The following is a 15,012-nucleotide window of genomic DNA, read 5'->3' as shown; positions in this document are numbered from 1 at the left end:
TGGTGTAGTACAGTTTTATTTTGTAAATTTTAGAAGTTGGTTGATTACAAGGATGTAGAGAAATTGGAACCCATCTACATTGCTCATGGGAGTGTAAAATGATTCATCCACGTGATAAGCAGTTTGACAGTTTCTCAAAAAGTTAATTATAGAATTACCATATGACGCAGCAATTCTACTCATAGGTATATAGCCAAAAGAATCCAAACAGATGTTCAGACAAATACGTGTATACAAATGTTCATGTCAACACTTTCACAAGGGCCGAAAGATGAAAAACACCACAAATGTTCATCAGCAGATGAATGGATGAACAAGTTGTGGCATATCCATACAATGAATGTTATTCAGCCATAAAAGGGGATGAGGTACTAATTGTGCTACGGTGTTTTGAGGATGAATCTCAAAAGCATTATGCTAAGTAAAAGAAGCCAGACACAAAAGGTCACGTTGTATGACTCCACCTGTAGGAAATACACAGAATAGGTAAATCCACAGAGACAGTAGATGGTGGTTGGCAGGGAGAGAAAATGGGGAATGACCGCTTAATGGGTACAGGGTTTTATTTTGGGGTGAAGAGAAAATGCTTTGGAACTAGACAGAGGTGGTGGTTGCACACATTATGAATGTACTAAATGACACTGGACTGTTCTCTTTAAAGTGGTTAATTTCATGTTATGTGAATTTCACTTCAATTTAAAAATTACTGATTAGTTTTGGGCACTTTTCTGCAGGTAAATTATACTTAAGTTTGGAAAACTTTGGTGTAGTAGAAACAGCATGAGCTTTGCCAAACACTGTGCTGCTGGCTTTTAGACATACCTCATCTCACAATATATATTAAGCATAGCCATAGTGGGTGTGGCACACAGTAGGACCCAGATAAATATTAGTCCCCTTGCACTGCTCAAAGCCTTGTACTTTGTGAAGCTGCCTGTGTCCTTGAGGTCCACTGGATTCCTTACAGCACCTGCTGTCTCTATAGCCCCACTTAGCACTCATGTGCACACCCACTTCATGACTGGTACAATTTAAGTGCCCCGATTTAAATTCCTAGAGAAGAGAGATCTTTTCTTACACTTCCAATGAACCCTACAGCTCATAGCACATTGTGTAATAAATGTCTCTGTCAGTCAGGATCCTAAGAGGAAACTATGGCACAGTCAAATCAGGATAATTTGGAGAGAGTTTAATGAAGTGAAAATTATAAGTAGGCAGAGTGTAGAGAAATCACAAAGAATATTGCCAGTACCCACAGCTCTGTTGTGGCCACCTGTAAACCCAAAAGGTTGAGAGGAGGGAACAGTTACATAGAAAGGCTTCCCTCAAATGCTGTGATTTTCTTTGATGTAGTCCATTCAGGACAACTTCCTGAGGCAGAAAGCAGGATGGAGAGTGAATCAGGAGGGAAAACATAATGATGTCTGGTACAGTATAAAATAGCACTGATTCGGAGGAGAATGGGAATACTAAGCCTCCGGGAGGGAGAAGGAATGTAGAGCCTGTGGGAAATTTTCTTGATCTCTTTAGGCCTATGTTTCTTCTATTAGCTGAGGGAATTAGCTTCATGATCTCTAAGTTCCTTACTATGGTCATAGCTACTGTGACCAGGTCCTTAGCTACATGATCTTTAATGGAGAAAAACCTTACTTTACTTTGATTTTTAGATGTGAATGTTAGTCTTGTAGGTATTACAAACAGGTCTGTAGGGAAAATTTTGGACAAAAGATCTTAGTGCTTTCTGACTAGTAAGTGGAGTCTAATGGGGTTGTATAGGTAGTTAATTATCACAAGCTTGGATAAAATTAACATACTACAAAGTTTACAACTGTAATAAAGTTTTCTATCACAAATATTTTAACATGTTGTTACTCTCATGTTTACAAAGTAACAGCCTTTGGCATTAATAGAACAAATCTTTCAGTGTTACAGACAAGTTCTCTCCCCTTAGCAAGTGGAGAGGCAACAAATCAGCTTTATAATAAATTACAGACTGAGCGTTTGTGGTAAAATAGTCACTCTTTTTCATCTAACAAGCTGTAATGGATGATTCAGAGCTTTGGGTTCTCAGCCTGGGTCAACAGTCTTCCGTTCTCTCACCGTTCATTATAAGTGTTAGCTGAGGCTTTGTAACCTCTTGACTCTGGCTGTTTTCTAGTCAAAGCTGTTAAAGGAAGGTGGGATCATAATGCCGTTTCTGCAAGAACCCTGCAAGAGAGGAACTGTCTTCATTTTAGATGCGAAAACTAGCCCAGCTGCGATTCAAACCACGTGCATGACTGAACAACCGCTGCCCTTCTCACCTCTCACTTGGGATTCTAACATTCCCTTCTGTGACGCGGAGATCGCAGACCGGGGAAAGGCACTTAGGGATCAGCCCTGAAGCTCTGTGCGAGAGAGCCGCGCGCGCCGGCCGGAAGCCTGGGCGTCGGCGCGCGGGAGCCCCGCCCTCCTGGGCAGGGTCCCAGGCGGGAGGCGGGGTCGGGGCGGAGCCTGCGGCCGCGGGAATCCCAAACCCGCCCCTTTCCCCACCCCTCCATTTCTCGCCATGGCCCCTGCACTGCTCCTTGTCCCTGCTGCCCTCGCCTCTTTCATCCTGGCCTTTGGCACTGGAGTGGAGTTCGTGCGCTTTACCTCCCTTCGGCCACTTCTTGGAGGAATCTCGGAGTCTGGTGGTCCTGGTGAGCGGGAGGGACCGAGGATGAGCTCTGGGGTAGGAAGGTGGAGCCGGAGCAGAGGGAGCGGGGGCGGGGCTTGGAGACAAATGACAGGGGAAGTCCAGGAGAGGGAACTAGAACCGTGAAAGCCGCCGAGACGCTGCAGGGGACACCAGAGGGCTAAATTAGCAACTCAGGGATTAGCGGTTTGGAGAGGCGGGAGAGTGAGGACTGAGGGGGAGAGAGGGCGATAAGCAGAGTATTCTAAGGAAAGGCTTAGTAAAGAGGACTATGGAGAGTGTTATAAAGAGGGAGCATTTGGAGAACCGAAACAAGAAGGGCACTCCAGCCATGCCTTTCGTGACTGACCAGCATGAATCCTCTTCCCCAGCTCTGAAGGAGGCCTGGGGAAGAGGGAAGAAACAGGGAATAGAAAAGTGAGGTGGGCAAAGCCTAGAGAGGAAGCATTAAGGCTCTTGAAAGCATTAAGGGACATGGCCTGGGGTCCCGAGAGGAGATAAGAGTAGGGAGTTTTTCCCACAGTCTTCTTGATCTTTTGTCCCTTTCTCCAACTCCCGCTAGATGCCCGCCAGGGATGGCTGGCTGCCCTGCAGGACCAAAGCATTCTTGTCCCCCTGGCTTGGGATCTGGGGCTCCTGCTACTATTTGTGGGGCAACACAGCCTCATGGCAACTGAGACAGTGAAGTCATGGATGTTCCGGTACTTTGGGGTCCTTCAGAGGTCTCTGTACGTGGCATGCACTGCCCTGGCCTTGCAGGTATGAAGCCCTGGCAACTGAGTCCTCAAGGGAAACAATCTGTGGGAAGGATTCCGTCGACTGGAGAGGCAAGGACCTTAGGCTTCTGATAAAACATGGGTTTAGGAGGAGAACTAAGGGTGTTCAGGACTGTAATCTCAGCTCCCATTCCTCCACAGCACATATCCTACTTTTTATCAAGAATGGTGTACTGCTTGTCATTCCCCGAGCATGATATGTGCATTCTCACCGTTGCAACTTTGTTCACGTTGTCCTGCTTGAGATTCCCTTGTTAACTCCTCTTCAGTCCTATCCTTTCTTCAAAAGCACTTCCCTAGGTCACAAGAGAAAGCTTCCCAGTTAGTACTCATCTGTTTCTCAGTGGGTGCTTGGCCTAGGCTACTTTGTGTACCTATCTGGTGACTCTCATCCATTCTTTAAGTCCTCAGGGTAGAGACAAGTCATTCTTACATACTTGGGACCCCACCCAGTACCCTCCACATGTTGAACATTCTCATGGTAGAGGCGGGGAGAGCAGCTGGCCAGCCTGGGATGGGGGCAGCCTCTGGGTCTAGGTCTTTCAAGGGTGGGCTGCTGGGATACCCAGTCCCTCATCCTCCTTCAGCTGGTGATGCGGTACTGGGAGCCCGTGCCCAGGGGCCCCGTGTTGTGGGAGGCTCGGGCCGAGCCATGGGCCACTTGGGTGCCCCTCCTCTGCTTTGTGCTCCACGTCATTTCCTGGCTCCTCATCTTCAGCATCCTTCTCGTCTTTGACTACGCAGAGCTCATGGGCCTCAAACAGGTGAGGCTCCCAGATCCCTACCCCAAACCTCTGATCCTTTCTAGAATACGTCTTTCCCCTCCAAGGATGTCCCTCCTCCTCCCCTACTCTTCCACCTGCCTCTTGCTTTTGACTCCCTCACCTCCCTTTCTTGTAAGATAGTCTCCCCTTAGCCCTCGCTCAAAGGCCAGAAACCATGGGCTTCCTGGGCCTGGGGAAGTTTCATGGACCAGAGATGAGGGTCAGGGACCCCAGTCTCAGAAGGGTGGTTCCTGGGCCTGCGTTATAGAAGGAGGGTGCCTGGAAGGGGAGGAAAGAGGCAGCTAAGTTGCGACAAGGGCTTGACTCCATTTCTAAGCCATTCTCCCTCTCTTAGGTGTACTACCATGTGCTGGGGCTGGGCGAGCCTCTGGCCCTGAAGTCTCCCCGGGCTCTGAGACTCTTCTCCCACCTGCGCCACCCAGTGTGTGTGGAGCTGCTGACTGTGCTATGGGTGGTGCCCACCCTGGGCACTGACCGCCTCCTCCTTGCTCTCCTCCTTACCCTCTACCTGGGCCTGGCTCACGGACTTGACCAGCAAGATCTCCGCTACCTCCGGGCCCAGCTGCAAAGAAAACTCCACCTGCTCTCCCGGCCCCAGGACGGGGAGGCCGAGTGAGGGGCTAACCCTCGTTCCAAGCCCTGTACTTCCTTTTCCCCTCCAATTCCAAATCCCCTTAACATCCAGGCCTTGGCTGCTTCAGACCAGAGGCCCAAATCCATGGACTGAAGGAGCTGTCCCTTCCCTTGCTTGAGCCTCCACTCCTTGGGTCCAGCTCCATATCTTAAATTCTGAGTTTCAGCCATTGGACTCCAAGGGCCGCTTCTCACCAGCCAGGAAGAGGGAGTGGGGAACTTATCTGTCTCCTCAGAGTTTAGGGCTTGACCCTCCATTAACAACCTCCTCACAAGGAGAAGGGTCTGGCCTGACCACTCCCCTGGTCCTATTTCTGGCCTCTGCGCCTCAAGGATCCTCTTCTCCACGTCTAGCTCCCCTCCTAGGGGCTGGACCAAGGTCCGCAAGTTTGACGATAGTGGCTGCCCCATCAGGCTCCACACCTTGCAGCTGCGGCCCAGCCCCACTGGCCTTTCCAGCTCCCTAGGCCCTGCCCCTGGGCTCCAGACTCATGAACCTAGTTGAGCAGATTCTCCTGCTCTTAATTCGGGTGACTAAGGGCTCCCTGCTCTCCCGAGTAACTCGTGCTACAGGAAAATAAAATTCAGCCTGGTTTTTCTACGTGTAGCATGCAGTCTGTCAGTGTCTCTCAAGCTGCAGGGCTGCCTCTGGGAAGGACAGGCGAGCCAGACTCGAGTCTGGGCATCGGCCGCGCCCTCTGATGACCGCTGGGTGGCGGCCACTCCCCGCGTACCGCCCCACCCCCCTTCCCGGAGCACCCGGTCTCCCTTCCTCCAAATCCCCCAATTTCCTCGCTGCAGACCTGGGGACCCTCGGCAGATAGGTTGAAGCGGAAGAGTGGGGCAGCGGCTCGGGTAAGGGAGCTAGCTTCCAAAACCGTTGGCTTCCGAGCGCCGCTCCTGCTGCCGCCCCCTCCCTACGGGTCCCCCGCAGCCCGGCGGCCGCCCCGGCCCCCACGGTAACAAAGGCTGGCCCGGGAAGGCAAATGCGTGGGGAGGAGCGGCAGGAGATGGGAAGGGCGGGCCCGGCTCGGAGCAGCTGCCGCTTCCTCCCCAAGTCCCTCGAGGGGCCTGAGTCACGGGCCGCCGCCCTGGGTTGGCGAGCTGGGGGCGGAGGTCTGGACACCTGGGTTATCCGGGAGCCGGGTGAGAAGCCCTGGGGACAGACGTCGGAGGGCCAGGGCTGGCGGCGGGAAGAGAGGAGACCCGGAGCCGAGTCCCACGCGGGGTCGGAGGGAGCGAGGCTCCGCCCCGCGCCCCCTTCCCTCTCCCCATTGTCCTCAGACAAAGCGGCCGTCTCCCCCCGCCCGGTCCCCTGGTCTCTGTCTCCGTCCCTCCTCCTTGGCTCCCTCTTTCCGTCCTCCTCTCCCTCCCTCCCTCCTCCCCTCCCTCCTGTCTCCGGATCTCCCTCGATCCCTCTCTCCTCCTCTTCCTCTCTCCTCCTCTCTCCGGACGTCAGGCTCCTTCGCACCCCCTCCCCTGGGAGCCCCGCGGCGTGTGAGTTGACTGAGGGGCTTCAGCCTTGGGGAGGGGGTGTCTCCTCTCCCGTCCCCGCTCCCGTCCCCGGCCCGAACCTTGGGCTGTCTCCTCTTTGTGCCGAGATTGCCTGTCTGTGCGGTCAGAGCCGGGTGGGGATGGCCGGCTATGTCGGGGTTCCGTGAGAGCCAAGACCCGGGCACAGGACTGGCAGGCTCCGGAAAAAAGAGGTGTGGGGCCGGTGCTCCGCACGCCTGGGTCCCGGGGCACCGCCGGTGGGGGAGGCAGGCGGTGGTGCCGGGACTGCGTTAGGGTGGGGGTGGACGCCAGGGTTCTGGGAACGTGCTGGCAGGTCCGACACCCGGGTTCCGAAAGTCCCCGGGGGAGGGTATTTCCCCTGACCCGCCTCGGGGCGGAGTGCGGGGCGGAGGGGTGGGGGCTGGGGGGCCGGAGAGGCGTGGCCCGAGCAGAGCTGGAAGGGGAGCCCGGACCTCCTGGGCCCACGCTGAGACGCGCCGGGCTGCAGCCGCGGAACCCCCTCGCCCCTCTGCCCCCCTGACTTCCCTTTCTCCCTTAGACCTCTCCACTCTCCGCCCTCCCACCTCCCCGACACCCCCTCAGGTCCCAGTGCCCCCTCTCCGGCGGGATTCCCTGACCTCTCTTCCCACTCTCACCGCTCCTGGGGTAGCGCTGAGGCAACCTCGCCTGGACCCTGTCCCCCTCACGTCCAGCCTCTCCTTTCTCTCTTCGCCCGCGCGCCAACTTCTCTCGTTTTTCTCTCTTCTCACATCCCGGGGACTGTCTCTGATACCCAATAACCTGTACTGACAAATCTGACTCCTGCCTCTTTGCCCTGAATCTCCACTCTTCCTCTCAACCCATCCCCTGACTGCCATCAACTTGACTCTTAGTTTCCCCTTCACTTTCTCAGCTTTTCCCCTTTCTCTGCTCCCCGCTTTTTCCCTCTGTCCTCACCCTCAGCTCCTCTGCCCTCCTCTGTGTCCCACCTCTCTGCTCCACGACCTCCCCTCCCACCCCCATTCTCACCCTCTGGGCCTCTCTGGAGCCTCTCCTTCCTGTTCTCTGCCCCCAGCGTTCCCCACCCTCCCCGAGGGGACCATGGCCACCATCCCGGACTGGAAGCTACAGCTGCTAGCCCGGCGCCGGCAGGAGGAGGCAGCCGTTCGTGGCCGGGAGAAGGCAGAGCAGGAGCGGCTGTCCCAGATGCCAGCCTGGAAGCGGGGGCTTCTGGAGCGCCGCCGGGCCAAGCTTGGTCTGTCTCCCGGGGAGCCTAGCCCTGCGCCTGGGACTACGGAGGCTGGACCTCCAGACCCAGACGAGTCTGCTGTCCTCCTGGAGGCCATTGGGCCAGTGCACCAGAACCGATTTATTCGGCAAGAGCGCCAGCAGCAGCAACAGCAGCGGAGTGAAGAGCTACTTGCAGAGAGACGGCCTGGGTCTTTAGAGGCCTGGGAGCGGAGACTCAGCCCTGGGGAGATGCGGGATCAGAGCCCCAAGGGAAGAGAGTCAAGAGAAGAGCGACTCAGTCCCAGGGAAGCCAGAGAGAGGAGGCTGGGGATAGGGGGGGCTCGAGAGTCGAGCCCCAGGCCTGTGGAGGCTCGAGACTGGAGGCAGAGCCCAGGAGAGGCTGGAGACAGGAGCTCCAGACTGTCAGAGGTGAGGAAATGGAGGCTGAGCCCTGGAGAAACTCCAGAGCGGAGTCTGAGACTGGCAGAGCCTCAAGAACAAAGCCCCAGGAGAAAAGAGGTGGTGGAAAATAGACTGAGCCCGGTGGAGTCTGACAACCAGAAGTTGGGCCTGACAGAGGCCCATAAATGGACGCCGGACTCCAGAGAGTCTCAGGAACAGAGTTGGGTACAACCGGAGGCATCAGAGTGGAGGCTGAGCTCAGGAGAAGAAAGAAAAGACTGCTCAGAGGAATGTGGGAGACAAGAAGAGAGGCCAAGTCCAAGGATGGTCCCAGAAGAGATTACAGCGTCGTCAGAGACCCTGACAAGGGAGGCTCCAGACAGCAGTTCTGGAGGAGTGGAGGCAGCAGAACAGAGGCCCACCCCTGCGGAGGATGGCGAGAGGGGCTTGAGGCTGACAGAAGGGTGGAAATGGACCCTGAACTCTGGGAAGGTTCGAGACTGGACACCCAGGGACACAGAGACTCAAACTCAGAAACCAGACCCTCCAGAGTCTGCTGAGAAGCACCTGAGTCCTCTCGCTGCAGAGGCTGGAGAAGGGGAAGCTGAGAAGGAGGAGGCAGGGGCTCAGGGCAGGCCTCTGAGCGCCCTGCAGAACCGCTGCTCTGTGCCCTCCCCCCTCTCACCAGAGGACGCTGGGACTGGAGGCTCTAGACAGCAGGAAGAGGAAGCAGGGGAACTCCGGCCCCCACCAGCAGCCCCTCTGTCTCCCCCACCCCCAGCCCCACCTGCCCCCCAGTCCCCTGGGGATCCCCTCATGAGCCGGCTGTTCTATGGGGTGAAGGCAGGGCCAGGGGTGGGGGCCCCCCGCCGCAGCGGACACACCTTCACAGTCAACCCCCGGCGGTCCGTGCCCCCTGCAGCCCCTGCCACTCCGGCCAGCCCAGCCACAGCTGACGCTGCAGTCGCTGGGGCTGGGAAGAAGCGGTACCCAACTGCCGAGGAGATCTTGGTTCTGGGGGGCTACCTCCGCCTCGACCGCAGCTGCCTTGTCAAGGGGTCCCCTGAAAGGCACCACAAACAGGTAGGGAGCAGCCAAGTCAGACTCCTCAGAAGCCCACTTGTCGGCTCTCTGTGGGCTCCTGTCTCTGTCTCATACGCCTGTATTCTTGTCTTGGTCTATGCGTTCTTGTTGATTCCTGCCACCACTCTTCCTCCCCTGCGCACACACCCTTCCTTCTCGTAGCCCTTCTTTTCCATTCACTTCCCAGCCCAAGGAGGCTGCCCCGCAAGCAAGCGCTGTCCTGGGTGTGTCCCTCTCAGGCTGTTCCCAGGCTGCTCACCCTCCGTTCCCTCAGGCTCTGAGCCCCCAGCCCCCCAGTTCTTTCCATTGCTGACTCTGTGACCCAACCCAGGCTGTCTGGTGGGAGACCTGAGCTGAGGCCACAGCCTGGAGCCTGTGAGGGCAGGGTCCGCAGGGCAAAAGCACTTCCAGCCTTCCAGCGGGGAGGATGTCGGGGCGGGAAGCCTGGGGAGGTGGAGGGGTGGCTTTGGGCTTGTAGGGAGAAGTGAGCGGAGGAGGGTCTCACAGACCCGAGGACGAGGGGTGCGGAGGAGGGACACCGCAGGACAGCAGGGGGAGGGGAGTGGAACAGGGCTGGCCAAGGAGCAGAGAAGGCTTTCGAACCCCGAGTCTGCCCCATGGGAGAGACGCACACAGAGGCCATTTGAAGTGGGTGACCTTGAGGTTGCACACCCCCAGCTGGGCCGCTGCTTCAGACAGTACTCCCTTCTCTCTTGGGACAAGAAAAGCCTTCTCCTCTTCCAAAATACCCGCTCGCCACTCCCTCCCTGTCCTTCCTCCCTGGGCTTCCCCTCCCTCCCCAGAACTGGCTCAGCAGTTGGTTTTCCCCTCTCTTCCTGCCATCCCGGCCTCTCCCTCCTCTTGGGGTAGAAAGAAAGAGAAGTGAATTTGGAGGCACTGTGCTGAGAGCAGGGAGTACAATGGGAGTTAAGGACGGGATGGGGTGGGGGTGGGGTGGGGGCCGAGGCCAGCAGACGAAGGCAGCGCAGGGAAGTTGGCAACAGCCAAGCTGTCAGCCAAGCAGACTTCTCCCCCTGGCCCTGGCCCACGTCCTTCCCCACACACCAGTTTCCAGCTTGAAAAACTCTAAGGAAAGAGAGGTCTCTGCATCTAACATCTCTCCAGAGACTGGGAAGACCTTCCTAGTCTCCAGTTTTCATCTCATGTGTGACATTCTCAGACTTGTTTTTTGTGTCCTCAGTATCAGTGGGAAAGCACAGGGACCAAAGCTCAGGGTCACTTGAGACCCCAGTTCATCTTCACATGAAGCTTAAGCTCCCATCCCTGAGCTATGGTCCCTGAGTCTGTCCTGAGCTCTCGGACTGCTACCAGCCCCTTCCCCTTCAGGCTGGGCAGATGCAAGGAAGTAGGTGAGGAAAGACCAGGGCGAGGTGTTCAGAGAAGTCACTTCCTGCTGTAGAGGCTGGCTTGTGCCTCTGGGGAGGAACAAAGAGGAGAAGGCGTGAATTTGGGGGCCCAAAGCCCAGGGACTGTCTGAGCGCAGGGCAGGACCTGTGAGGGTGACCATACCTAGGTCAGGGAGCAGGGGAGCCGGAAGCAGATCGCCCAAACAGGAAGCCTGGTGGGGGGGCAGCCGGAAGGCTGGTGGGGCTGAGTGGCAAATGCAGGGCCACGGGCCTGCCAGAACTGTGCTCAGGATGTGGTGAGAGAATAAGGAAGCAGCCGCTCGGGGTGGGGGTGGGGGTGGGGGTGGGGGTGGGGCTGGGGAAGAAGCAGCATAGAGTTCTCTAGGCCCAGACACCTTCCCCTCTGCCCTCCCTCAGGCCTTCTCCACTCGCCCAGCACCCTGCTCATCAGGGACAGGCATGTCCTGTCCCCAGCTGCCAGATCAGGAATATGAGGACCCTGCCACCCAACACTGCCCCCCTTCCCTAAATAACTCCTGTTTTGCAGGCTAATTCCATCAAATGTATCCCTGCCACTGGGAGAGAAATCCCAGCCCTGCCACTGGAGCCCAGGGGTTGGGCTGTGGCTGGTGCCCTTCCCCAGAGGCCCCTCTGGCAGGGAGACCAGCCCCTCCCCTCTCCAGCCCCCTTGTGACCTTATATAGCTGATGAGAGGAGTGAGTCACCCCCTCCGTACCCCCCACCCCACACGCCCCATGCAGGCTGTGCATTCCTGAGAAGCCCAGTCAGAAGCTGGGGCGGGTGGTGAGGAGGGAAGCAGGGTGGGGGGAGAGAGACAAACGTGGAGGGAGAGCAAATAAAATGGATCCTTTTCCAGAGCAGATAGTAAACTACGCAGCTTGTTATCTCAAAAGGTGATATGAAAAGAAAACCGAGATGGGTTCCCAGAAGTTTGGGGAAATCTGTCAGCAATAGAATTAGTTCCTTTTGAGAAACTGGGATATAAGGGGTCTGGTTCCTGTCACTTGATTCTACCAGCCAGCTGTTCCACAGACACAGACTGGGGGTTGACTGTGTACAGACTGGACTGACCCCGCCCCCAGTATTCCCCCAGTGTTGGTCCTCTGTTGGGACCACATCTGAGGTCTGGATGAAGCCTTCCTTACCCATTGTGGCAACTTCCACGTTTCTGTTGACAGCAGACACAAATAAGTAAACAAATAAGTAAATTCTCTGGTGGGTTAGGTTAGAAGGTGGTAAGTGATTATGGGAAAACATTAGAACAGGAACAAGTGGAACCTAGAGGGCCAGGAGGTAGGAGGAGAAAATATGACAACTTTATAATAGCATGATGCAGAGAGAGGGAGCCATGGCTATATTTGGAGGAAGAGTGTTCCAGGCAGAGGGAACAGCCAGTGCAAAGGCCCTGAGGTAAGAGTGCCCCTGGTGGGGCTGAAGGAAATCACAGCCAGTGTGGCTGGAGTGGAGGAGGATGCTGGAGAGGAGTGGGGAGAGGCACACTGGCAGCCCCCTGTAGGCCTTGGCCAGTCTCTGGCTTTTGCTCCCAGTGAGGTAGGGGCCAATGCCAGGTTTGGACCCAGGGAGTGACACACACAGTCTCTGAGTTCTAGCTTCCCTCAGGGACCCAGGTGTTAGCAACCACCTGTCCAGCCACCAGCCTGGTTTCTCTCCTCATACCCCAGTCCCTGCAGAGACTCAGGGGTGCTGGGCTGCAGCCCCGAGTTTCTCAGACGCCAGAGGAGGCCTGGGGAGATCATCTGGACCTTTCTGAGCAGTTCACATGGAATCCTCCTGTTTGTCTCCTTAATCGCTTTGGCTCCCAGAGTTAATCCCACCCTGCCCCTTCCCCCTGAGCTTCTTAGGAGGGCAAAGGGGAAGGGTAAAAAGGTAGTGAGAGCAGCTGGGGCTCGCCTGCCCTTGAGACAGTATGTTTAGGAAGGATTTTCTGCCCCGTCCAGATCCCTTCTGGTCATTTGCCTCTGTCTCTGCACGTCCCTTCTGGTGCACTCTCCACCCCCATGCCATGTTTGCCCGGACTTTCCTCTCTGCCCCTGTCACCTCCCCCAGCTGCACCTTTCAGGCACTCAGGCTCATCTTCTCCCTGTGTTTTGGGGAGAGACTCTTTTCCTCTGGGCTTTTCTGTTCGTCTCCGCTCCCCTCTCAGACCCAAGACCCTTTCCTGTGGGTCCACTCCAGCTGGAGGAGGGGAGTGAGGGGGGTAAAAGGGGCTGGTGACCAGGGTCCTGGGTTTCCCCCAACATCAAGGGGCCGAGGCTATGGAAACCATTGTGCCTGTCTTTGCTTTTGGTGGGGATCCCTCCCAGCCAGCTCTTTCCAGCTCTTTTCAAATCTCACCTCCTCTGGGTAGCCGTCCTGATTGCTCCCAGGGTGCCCAAAGACTCAGTTCTGATCATAGGACTTATCTCCATGTTTTTAATTTGTTTTTACCCTTCTGCCTCCCACACTCTAAAACCAGAACCTTGGTCCTGGGTTACTCACTTCTGCCACCTGGGCCCCCCCCCCGCCAAAGCTCAGGTCAAAGTCAATGTTTCTGAAATAATATGATTGAAGAGGGAAAATCTGGGACTGGAGAGAGAGTACTGAAAGGACAACTGGCTTCCAGAGTGGCTGGGGAGGACAAAGTCAGCGAGTGCCCAAATCCAGTCCCCACTCTCCATCCTGCACCTGTTACCCTGCGGGCTTCCCCCTGCTGACCTCGCCTCCTCCCCCCTTTCTCTCCCACCCTCAGCTCAAGATCTCCTTCAGCGAGACAGCCCTGGAGACCACGTACCAATACCCCTCCGAGAGTTCGGTGCTGGAGGAGCTGGGCCCCGAACCTGAGGCCCCCAGTGTCTCCAGTCCCCCAGCGGCCCAACCCGACGACGAAGAGGATGAGGAGGAACTGCTACTGCTGCAGCCAGAGCTCCAGGGCGGGCTGCGCACCAAGGCCCTGATAGTGGGTGAGCGCGGGCTCCGCCGGCCCGACGGCGCCCCCTGGCGTTCGGAGTGGGCACTGCGGTCCAGGAGGGAGGGGGAGGATTTAATGTTGGCGCTTGGAAGCGTCTTGGCAGGGCCTCTAGCCCAACTGCTCCTTTCACAGATGGGAAAACGGAGGTCTTGGGAAGCGAAGTGCACGTGAGGTCTCCATATTTCAAAACCAGGCCTCTTTCTGAGCGCTCTAGTGTGGTTAAAAACACAGCGTTTGGATCAGACAGGCCTGAGTTTGAATTCCATCTTGTCTCTTAATTGTGGTGTGACCTCAGGGAAATCACCTGACCTCTGGCCTCAGTTTATTATTGTGAAATGGGGTTAATAATAACTACCTCTTGGAATTGTTGGGAGGGTTAAGTAATTTTTGTAGAACACCTAGGAACTACGGCTGGACATCAAATTACTTAACCTCTCCTGGGGGTTATTGTGAGATTAAATGAGTTATGAGAATGGCTGGCACAGAATCCAGGCTAAATGAGTGATGGCTGTTACTAGTAGTAACAGGCACTCAGGATGTGGAAGATATTATAAGATTTCCTACATGCCAACTGGCCTTCAGTGTGGGCAGTGGGTCGGGAAGGCGGGAAGCAGAGACCCTCACTCATTCTCTATCCTTATTGCCTCCTCTCCCACAGATGAGTCTTGCCGGAGGTGACCCTCTTCCAACACTGGGATATACCTCCCTCCTTCCCAGAACTGAAGATCCTGGAGCCCAGAAGATTCAGAGCAGACAGACCTTGAACATGAGACTGGCAGGGAAGGGCAACCAACATCTTCCAACTTGCTTTCCTCATCCTGTTTCTGGGGGCGGAGGCAACCGCACAGTTTCCACCCACATCAGACATGCTGGTGTATCCTAGGTGATCCAAGATCCCCATCAAGTCCTGGGGAGGAGCACAGAACTCACGGGGTGCAGTGGGGGGGGTACGGATGGAGCACCCTCTCCATCTCCATGGGCAGGGTAACTCTCCCCACAGCCTTCCTTGACTCCCCACCACCCCCTGAGGCTCTCGGGATTTAAGTACCCATGTCCCTGGGAGACCTGGCCCCCACTGCATTTACAGGCACCTCTCCCTCCTGTTCCTTAGGTCACTGCCCCTTTGTTTACAGCGCCTGCCTCCTCTCTTGACCACAGCCTGGTTTACAAAATCCCCCAGTTCCCAGCCCCACCTGCCAAAGTCCCGGGTTTACAAGCCACGTCTACTTGTGTGTCCACATAGAATCCTCTCCCCTGTCGCCTGAAGTCACCTCATTGGGGTGACCTGGGGGTATGGCTTCCTCCACCTTTGCTCAGTATTACTGTCTCAGTTTTCCCCAAGAGGGAAGGCTGGGAACCTTAACTCTGTATCCCCCTCTAGTTATTTAATTCTGTTCCTCCTAGTGGTTCACAATTGAACTGAATTGCGAGGGTGTGGGGTGAGTAATGAGGCGCCTAAACTTTCTTCCCCCAATTCTCCTTCCTTCTCAATTGCCTGTTTTTTTTTGGTTTTGTTTGTCTTTTTTTAACTTTCCGTAATAAAGTGGAGCTCTCTCCGACTCTCCTGCTGCTTCTT

At 55.9% G+C, this 15,012-nt stretch overlaps 2 protein-coding genes across 3 annotated transcripts; both read left to right on the top strand.

The window, feature by feature from the left end:
• Window positions 1-1,551: 1,551 nt before the first annotated feature.
• Window positions 1,552-5,472, top strand: NRM (nurim). 2 transcript variants are annotated; one of them, XM_022566138.3, is made up of 4 exons: window positions 1,552-2,681; window positions 3,240-3,436; window positions 4,041-4,217; window positions 4,573-5,472. In XM_022566138.3, exons 1-4 carry the CDS (start codon window positions 2,549-2,551, stop codon window positions 4,852-4,854), a joined length of 789 nt encoding a protein of 262 aa, XP_022421846.1. In that variant the 5' UTR covers window positions 1,552-2,548; the 3' UTR covers window positions 4,855-5,472. The 2 variants fall into 2 exon arrangements, with proteins under 2 accessions (XP_022421846.1, XP_022421847.1); XM_022566139.3 differs by lacking the exon at window positions 4,041-4,217.
• A 1,112-nt stretch (window positions 5,473-6,584) lies between these two features.
• Window positions 6,585-15,000, top strand: PPP1R18 (protein phosphatase 1 regulatory subunit 18). The gene is made up of 3 exons (XM_022566132.3): window positions 6,585-9,080; window positions 13,218-13,428; window positions 14,095-15,000. The coding sequence occupies exons 1-3, from the start codon at window positions 7,467-7,469 to the stop codon at window positions 14,112-14,114; spliced, it is 1,845 nt and encodes a 614-aa protein (XP_022421840.1). The 5' UTR covers window positions 6,585-7,466; the 3' UTR covers window positions 14,115-15,000.
• The last annotated feature ends 12 nt before the right edge of the window (window positions 15,001-15,012 follow it).

This window comes from Delphinapterus leucas, chromosome 10 (assembly GCF_059928025.1).
Source record: "Delphinapterus leucas isolate spDelLeu-1000000601 "Yukka" chromosome 10, BTC_Dleu_Yukka2, whole genome shotgun sequence".
In the NCBI taxonomy this organism is placed as follows: domain Eukaryota; kingdom Metazoa; phylum Chordata; class Mammalia; order Artiodactyla; family Monodontidae; genus Delphinapterus; species Delphinapterus leucas.
This window is presented reverse-complemented; position numbering and strand designations above follow the sequence as displayed.

Coding starts and splice junctions, on each gene's coding strand:
- NRM (XM_022566138.3), top strand. CDS start 2,549: ATGGCCCCTGCACTGCTCCTTGTCCCTGCTGCCCTCGCCTCTTTCATC. Junction 3,437..4,040: donor GCACTGCCCTGGCCTTGCAG/GTATGAAGCCCT, acceptor ATCCTCCTTCAG/CTGGTGATGCGGTACTGGGA. Junction 4,218..4,572: donor AGCTCATGGGCCTCAAACAG/GTGAGGCTCCCA, acceptor TCCCTCTCTTAG/GTGTACTACCATGTGCTGGG.
- PPP1R18 (XM_022566132.3), top strand. CDS start 7,467: ATGGCCACCATCCCGGACTGGAAGCTACAGCTGCTAGCCCGGCGCCGG. Junction 9,081..13,217: donor CTGAAAGGCACCACAAACAG/GTAGGGAGCAGC, acceptor TCCCACCCTCAG/CTCAAGATCTCCTTCAGCGA. Junction 13,429..14,094: donor CACCAAGGCCCTGATAGTGG/GTGAGCGCGGGC, acceptor CCTCTCCCACAG/ATGAGTCTTGCCGGAGGTGA.